Below are 8,679 nucleotides of genomic sequence, written 5' to 3' on the forward strand. Positions count from 1 at the left end.
CCCATTCAATCGATCAATATCTTTTTGTAGGTGAGGTCTCCAGAACTGAACACAGTCTTCCAAATGGGGTCTCACCAGCGCTCTATACAACTGGATCACAATCTCCCTCTTCCTGCTTGTGATACCTCTAGCTATGCAACCAAGCATTCTACTTGCTTTCCCTCCTGCCTGACTGCACTGTTCACCCATTTTGGGACTGTCAGAAATCACTACCCCTAAATCCTTTTCTTCTGAAGTTTTTACTAACACAGAACTACAGAAGTCTTCGAAGCGCCAAGTTTGGAGACAACTGATGTATAATAGGGTAACAGGTTGAAGAAAGTTGTATATTCCATGACTTTGTTTGGAGTTAGCTCCCCCTCCTGAAGAAAATGGAGACTGGGGTGACGACACACATGATTTACGCAATTTATTGTATAAATAACTGGGTTTGCACAAAACCTGAAATCACAGTTTCTAATACCGTAATGAGTGGTCCTCACACAACGTGCTGGGTCGAAAAACCCATCGCTTAGTGCAACTTGTGAAGCCCAATCATATCCTTGGTTAGAGTTCAGTGCAAGCATATACCAGATACATCCCATAATATACACCCAGACCAGCCAATTTATAAGGAAGCGATCACCGTCGGAGAAATGCCAATGGTACAATATTTACAACTCGTTGGCTATCAAGGGATCCATCCCAGAAACTACTACACAGCCATTTCCATTCTTTGGGCTTAGCAGCGGATCTATCATGATTCGATTTTGAGTGTAAATGCAGCATTTGCAATACATAACATAAATTTAATCGACCAGATGGGAGAAAAATAAGATCAGCGGTGTAGTAGAGAAATATGGAATTGGAGGTCATTGTAGGGAAACACAAGTACAGCGGTACCTCTACCTAGGAACGCCTCTAACTTACGAACTTTTCTAGATACGAACCGGGTGTTCAAAATTGTTTTGCCTCTTCTCGCGAACCATTTTCCACTTACGAACCCAAGCCTCCGAAACTGTAACCGGAAAAGGCAGGGAGAAGCCTCTATGGGGCCTCTCTAGGAATCTCCTGGGAGGAAACAGGGCCGGAAAAGGTGGGGAGAAGCCTCCGTGGAGCCTCTCTAGGAATCTCCTGGGAAGAAACAGGGCCAGAAATGGTGGGGAGAAGCCTCCGCGGGGCCTCTCTAAGAATCTCCTGGGAGGAAACAGGGCCAGAAAAGGTGGAGAGAAGCTTCTGTGGGGCCTCTCGAGGAATCTCTTGGAAGGAAACAGGGCCTCCACCCTCCCTGTGGTTTCCCCAATCGCACGCATTATTTGCTTTTACATTGATTCCTATGGGGAAAAAATTGCTTCTTCTTACGAACTTTTCTACTTAAGAACCAGGTCACGGAATGAATTAAGTTCGTAGTTAGAGGTACCACTGTACCAGCTACAGAACCTGGAAGCGTTCTCTGACAAAGTGCAAATCTTTGACTTCCAAATCATCCCGGCATTCAGATCTGAAATATTTCCAGTGTTTGATCTGAATGGTAAAGGAGTCGCCCCCTTTCTCTTCCTCGCTTCCTCTCTCTCCATCTCTCCCTCTTTCTCTCTCTCTCTCTCTCTCTGTCATTTTGAGTCCCCAAAACCATTGGTAAGAACCACAGGAGGAAATCTAGAAATCCAATGTAATAAAGATTATGGGGAAATAATACAATTTTGAAGCAAGCATGACTCCTGATCAACGTTTGTGTAATGTTCATCCCACCAATTTGTGGAAATCACACTTTACTTGTGAAGAAAACCCTATAGAAAAAATTTCCAGTCATATTAGAGGCAACTTTGCAGCAGCACCGGTTAAATATCGAGCCATCCCACTGATGAAAAGGGGCGGGGAAGAGAATTTTAGCTATTTCACAACAAATAATGTACAACATATTACGAGAGAATTCCCTCCCCCAACCACCAAAACCTGGCAATGGGACGTTCAGGCTGAATTGCAATTTCAAAGTCATTCCAACACATAATTTCCATGACTTTCAGCAGCCATAAGAGAGGAATAATGTTACTGCAGCGGGATCATTCCTTTGCAGACATTAAGACAGGGCAGCAAATTAACAGAGAAATGCTGAAAGTAGCAACTGATCAACTCAAAGAACAGGTGATAAAACAAAACTTTAAATTTCGACACGGAGACATTTTGGGATGGCCAAATACCATTTGCAAGATTCTTGGGTTATAAATTGGTTTACGCTTTGGTCCATTAAAACAAGAAAATCTCCTTCTTTAAAGGAATTCATTCCTTGGTAGTGAATAACAGAAAAAATCCTGCATTCAAAATCATGGCATTTGACAAAACTCGGTTATCAATTTTTTTGGGGGTGGAGAGAATCTTATACGAAAAACTACAATATAGGGTGATAGTCGGTTCAACTTGGCATCATTATTCTGTCCTCAAACAAAATAAACATCCATTCCAAAAACACTTGTGATTCTTAGCCATTGAGACTGAATCCAAAAACTGATCTCTCTCCCGAGAGCGTTAAGGATCCAATCTTTTTCTCTGATACTGGAAGCTCAAAAATTACCTTGATATTACCCAGCTTACTGAAAGCATGATCTCCTATCTACATACGGTGCAGAGTTCACATTTTTGTGTAGAAAATGTCATCAACCTTTTGTGAAAAAGTACTCAATTGCTCCTCTTGCTGCTAAATTTGGGGACTCTTGCAAAACCACGGATTCACACAAACAAAACGCAACGTTTCCGTCCCACCAATCTCATCCAATTCAAAACAGGGACTTCTGAAAGTCTTTTTGAGGGCTTGCACCGCAACCTACAAATCTTCCTTTGTCTGCCATGCCGGCGTTCAGCCCTCTCAGTCTTGTTTGCCCTCCCGCCACTGCCGGGAGCCTTCGTTCCATGCTACGTACACAAAAAGAGCCAGGACAACGTGGACAGCAACTACGGCAACAATGGCGGCATAAAAGTAGCTGTCTCTGTTGGACATTCCAAAGGCACCTGGAAAACAACAACGAAAAGACAAAAATGATGAAAACTTACATGATGTGCACCAGTGGTGAAATCCAAATTTTTTTTTACTAGTGGTTATGTGGGCATGGCTTGGTAGGCGTGGTGTGGTGTGACTTGGTGGGCATGGCAGGGAAAGGATATCTACGAGTCTACGGAGAGGGGCGGCATACAAATCTAATTATTAATAATAATAATAATAATAATAATAATAATAATAATAATAATAATAATGCAAAATCTCAATTCCTTCTTCATTTCAGGGGAAGGATACTGCAAACTCTCCATTCCCTCCCCACTCCAGGGGAAGGATATTGCAAAATCTTTATTCCCTCCCTACTCCATGTGGGAGGATATCGCAAAATCTCTTCTCCCTCCCCACTTTGGGGCCAGCCAGAGTTGGTAGTTTCCGGTTCTCCGAACTACTCAAAATTTCCACTACTGGTTCTCCAGAACCTGCTGAATTTTACCCCCGTTGTGTACAAACAGATGACTAAAGAACACATACTCTTCCATGTTTTGTCAATTGAAAATTGTGACCTATGTAAAATATGTCTAGTTCCCCAAAATTATTTCAAACCTTTATCATACAAAAAGGAACAGCTGCTTAACCCCTGTTAAGTATATATTCTTTGTTTTTATAAGATCAATGTTTCTCAGCTTTTGTATCTTTGAAGATGTGGTGGATTTCAACTCCCAGAATTCCTCAGCATGTATGAAGTTTATACATCTTCAAGTTGCCAAAGTGGAATATGCTGGAATGTATTGATCCAGAGAGGCATAGTTTTAAAAAATTGTAGTAAGTAAGTAAGTAAGTAAGTAAGAAAGAAAGAAAGAAAGAAAGAAAGAAAGAAAGAAAGAAAGAAAGAAAGAAAGAAAGAAAGAAAGAAAGAAAGAAAGAAAGAAAGAAAGAAAATTACCTTCAAATATATACGCCTTGGTTGAGAAATACAAGCCAATCGGTAACATAATCATTAAAGCTGTGAAGAACAGCATTGTCCTTAGAGTTGAGGCTAATGAAACTTCACTTCTATATAAAAGTCACAACAAAGAAAAAAAGTATGTGTCAAAAAAAAAGCAGAGCAATTGCTTTAGAAAGGAATTATTTAATTTTGTAAAGTATTACCAAGAAATTGGATTGGATCATTGCCCTAGCTATCATCTACCACAGATTAAAACATTTTAAGGCAATTAGTTTTTTTGCTAAACAAATTAATCTGAATTGATGCTGAGTTTTGTGATGTCTGTATATCTAACTGCATTATTATCAGTGAAAATATTTGCTTCACTAAGTTAGGCTAACTTTTTATTTATACCAAAATATACTGACACAGCCACTGTTGAATTTTAAAACCTACAGCAACCAATGTCAGCGAAAACTGAACCACACTCGTTGTCTTCTGCTTAGAAATGAAACTATCTGGATGAGACTTGAAAGATCCACTGTTAGATCTTTAAAAATATACCAGTGTAGTAAGACTGAGCTGGAGAACTCCGGATTCATCCAGAAACCTCAGAAGCTGACCTTGGCTCCTCATTTCTGAACCTAGACAATTTACACAAACTGCCTCCCAGTTCTGATTTCTACATATGCATGTCATTAAAAACAAACTTTTTAACCTATCCTGTAATATTAGCATCTAATATGGCCTATTACCTCCTCTCATCTTTTTCTTTTTTAAAAAAACATAGAAACATAGAAGTCTGACCGCAGAAAAAGACCTCATGGTCCATCTAGTCTGCCCTTATACTATTTTCTGTATTTTATCTTAGGATGGATATATGTTTATCCCAGGCATGTTTAAATTCAGTTACTGTGGATTTATCTACCACGTCTGCTGGAAGTTTGTTCCAAGGATCTACTACTCTTTCAGTAAAATAATATTTTCTCATGTTGCTTTTGATCTTTCCCCCAACTAACTTCAGATTGTGTCCCCTTGTCCCCCCAAAAATTATTGCTCGTTCCACCTCAGTTTAGCATATGCAATATGTATACTTGTATGCAGGGGTGGGAACACTTAAACAACACAATATAACTCCAAGTAAATGAAACTCATGTGAAATCAAACTGTCCACTTAGGAAGCAACACTGATCGACAATCAATTTCACCTGCTGTTGTGCACATGCAACTTTGTACAGAACAGAGTATTCAATGAGAATATTTCATTCATTCAGATCTAGGATGTGTTCTTTGTTTGTGTGTGTGTGTGTGTGTGTGTGTGTGTGTGTGTGTATAATACAAAAATATTCAGAAAATGCCATACAATAGAAAATACACATAAAATATACCAAAATATTCAGAAAATACCATATAATAGAAAATATATAGAAAATATTCAGAACACCATAACTTAAATTGTTCTCAATTGTTTGGGATTCATTGCTAATTTTTCCACTTTCCCTTCCATGCAACCTAACCCTCCTTGCCCAATAAGGAAGAAACCCCAAATGTGCGGTGGGGGGAAGTGGGAAGACCCTCCATTTTGAAACAGGAACTCCAATTAATCCTTCATTCCCTCCCTTCCGGGCTGAAGTCTCCCCCAGTTCCAAGAACCGGCCTCCCCAGTCCTCCTCACCGGGCCTCGGGGGCCGAAAGCGCATTGAGCGCCGCCTTCTCGTATCGCTCCATTGCCGAACAGCGCCTCCTTCTCCTCTTTCTTTTCCAACCCTCGAGGAGGACGCGAAGGAAACCCCTTCCGGTCAGCTGACCGCGCCTCCGCCGGCCTCTCCTTTCGTCGCTCGTCACGTGACTAGAAGCTGGCGCATTAAAAATAGAGAGAGAAAGGAGTGTCTCCGCCGGCGTGGAAATTCCTAGAGAGGCTTCCAAGGGATTTTTTTTTTTTTCGGCATAGAGACAGAGCGCCAGAACGTCTCCAATCCTCTCTCCCCCCTCCCCCCTCCAAAAAACCCCTGGTGTCATGGTGAAAGGTGGAATTGTAGCTTCCAGAATTCCCAGCCAGGCTGGGGATTATAGGGCTTGGAGACTGAAGGTGTGATTGGAAGCAACAAGCTCCTGTTTTGCTGAATACGAGCATGGCAATCATTTCAGTGCTATAATAAATTAACTTTATATGTGCCACCCTTTTTCCCAGGGACTGACCGCACAAATGCCAATTTGGCATCCCAGGAGATGAATGCAGAATTGCATCTGATGTCTTGCATTGAATTTCATAGGATGGGCTCCGCTGTGCAATTGGGATAAGTTTTTAAGCATATAGAATAGAATAGAATAGAATAGGGATGGGATAGAACAGAATAGAATTCTTTATTGCCCAAGAGTGATTGGACATACAAGGAATTTGTCTTTGGTGCATATTATTATTATTATTATTATTATTATTATTATTATTATTAATAATAATAATAATAATTAGATTTGTATGCCGCCCCTCTCCGCAGATTCGTGACCATGGGGTATTCTGTGATAGTATGAGGATTAATTTATGTTGCAACTTTGAACAGTCATTAAATAAATAATTAGCAATAGCAATAAGACACATATACAGCTTCATAGTGCTTTTACAGCCCTCTCTAAGTGTTTTACAGAATTAGCCTCTTGCCCCCAACAATCTGGGTCATCATTTTACCCACCGCGGAAGGATGGAAGGCTGAGTCAACCTTGAGCTGGTAGTGAGATTTGAACTGCTGAACTACAGCTAGCAGTTGTTAATAATAATAATAATAATAATAATAATAATAATAATAATAATAATAATAATTTATTAGATTTGTATGCCGCCCCTCTCCGAAGACTCGGGGCGGCTCACAACACGGCTCACAGTTAGCTGAAGTAGTCTGCAGTGCTGCACTCGTGACCACTGCAGCACCCTGACTCATTGTAAGTCAACCTTTGATGTATTTATTTTGAAGGAGAAAGGTGGAGAAAGGACACCGGTGAAAGCACAGACAGACTATGATGTCACCTAAAATTGGGGATATATAACTTGCATTTTAATAAATGTGGATCTCTACAGCAGTAGAAAGAATTGTTAGCCAGATTCCTGGGATCTCCATTGCAAGGATCCATCCATCAATATGTCCTCCTTTAGACCTCTCCATGGTACTGATCCATGTTACCTCTAAGCTGCGAGGGTGCACGCCCGTGCAACCATCAGGAACCTTCTACGCAGAATCTTTTGAATCTGCGCAAAGCCCCTAATCTCTGTGGGGAGTTGATTCCAGAGGGCATTTTTCAGCTCGACCCAACCTCCAGAAGCCTGCCACGGCTGAAAGATGGTGCTCTAATGTTAGCTGTGGATCGAGGAGGACAGCCAAGTTGCAGACCCTCTCCAAGGGGGTCAGTAATCCCCCCAGGGTAATGGTAACACCGACTGCAGCCGGCCAGATAGGTAAGAGGAGAACCACTGAAGGACAGTGCCTCCCACTCCCAACCCCTCCAGCCGGCGCAGAAGGATACCATGGTTGATGGTATCGAAAGCCGCTGAGAGGTCAAGAAGCACCAGGACAGAGGACAAACCCCTGCCCCGGGCCCGCCAAAGATCATCCATCAAATAAAGAATTCTATTCTATTCCATGAAAAATTATGAATAGCCTATAAATGTACATTATGAAGCTCTCGTATTGCCTTGGATCTTTATAAAAACTTGGTGAGTTGGGTTTTGTTTTTGTTTTTTAAATCAAATGAGGAAAATCATTACGTGTATCCAAAGTACTTTCTTGTAAACTTCATTTAAGTAATTTAATTTTAATTCATCTTAACATATAAAGTCTAATATCTAATATCTAATTCACTTTTATCTTCAGATGGCCCACCCGAACCAAAAAAATAATAAAAATCCAGACATTTCTTACACCGAGGAAGAATATATGGTGCTTTGTTCAATAAGTGTACAAGAATTTGATTTTGTAATTGAAGAAACTACAGGAAAATTTGAAGCACCAAAGCAAAACTGCAACCTCAATCTTTATAGCATATATGCTTTATAGCATACATCTCTGCCGGCAGAAATAAGATGCATTAAATTATGAACAATCTTACAGCATGGGATTCAAACCTTAATTTATTGCTCTTCAGCCATATGCCCTAATGAGATATTTTTTTAAAAAAAAATCAAGTGCAAGACCATTTAGTACAGAGTACAGCCCATCTTCCAATCTTCAATACCACTAATTAAATATATTTGCTACTGAAACAAAATGCGTTGGGAGAACCCTGGACAATTATGTTTTATAGCAGGGAATTTTAATAAAACACCATGTTTTCACCTGCTCCTCCAATTTTTTAGAATTTCCCATGGGACAAAGAAATGCACAGAGTAACTCATCAGATGGGTCATAAATTAGTCAGAAATTGGGGAATAATATTATTCACAAGCCAACCTGAGATTTCACTAGCAAATGGCGTTTATAATGGGAGAAAAAATAGATTCTACTATAGGTGGACAATCCTTTTGTTTTGTAGAAAGAAAAACAAACATCTTTTCATGCATCCAAGCAGGGAAGGGCTACAAAATTTGGGATTGGAATTGGAGAAAAAATGAAACCGAGATAATCAGAAAGATACCCGAATGCGCAGAAATGGACAAAAGACCATGGAATTAAAGGAGAGAGCATTATATTTACAAAAGAGTATTATAAAGTTTGGGATAGAATATATACAGTGGGTGGACATGAAAATGGAAACATTTTGCAGCTCTTCCGTGGAATCCAGATTTGTGAAGTTCCGT

General features: G+C 40.2%; 1 protein-coding gene across 1 annotated transcript; it reads right to left on the reverse strand.

The window, feature by feature from the left end:
• Positions 1-394: 394 nt before the first annotated feature.
• Positions 395-5,724, reverse strand: VMA21 (vacuolar ATPase assembly factor VMA21). The gene is made up of 3 exons (XM_070759935.1): positions 5,569-5,724; positions 3,912-4,021; positions 395-2,982 (listed from the first exon to the last, which is right to left on the reverse strand). The coding sequence occupies exons 1-3, from the start codon at positions 5,619-5,621 to the stop codon at positions 2,840-2,842; spliced, it is 306 nt and encodes a 101-aa protein (XP_070616036.1). The 5' UTR covers positions 5,622-5,724; the 3' UTR covers positions 395-2,839.
• Positions 5,725-8,679: the final 2,955 nt, after the last annotated feature.

The sequence above is a fragment of the Erythrolamprus reginae genome, chromosome 8 (genome assembly GCF_031021105.1).
Source record: "Erythrolamprus reginae isolate rEryReg1 chromosome 8, rEryReg1.hap1, whole genome shotgun sequence".
Lineage (NCBI taxonomy): Eukaryota > Metazoa > Chordata > Lepidosauria > Squamata > Dipsadidae > Erythrolamprus > Erythrolamprus reginae.

What these genes read in the sequence shown, in the direction of transcription:
- VMA21 (XM_070759935.1), bottom strand. Translation starts at nt 5,621, where the DNA reads ATGGAGCGATACGAGAAGGCGGCGCTCAATGCGCTTTCGGCCCCCGAG. An exon ending in CTTTCGGCCCCCGAGGCCCG is followed by an intron (nt 4,022 to 5,568) that starts GTGAGGAGGACT and finishes ACTTTTATATAG; the next exon opens with AAGTGAAGTTTCATTAGCCT. An exon ending in CAAGGCGTATATATTTGAAG is followed by an intron (nt 2,983 to 3,911) that starts GTAATTTTCTTT and finishes GTTGTTTTCCAG; the next exon opens with GTGCCTTTGGAATGTCCAAC.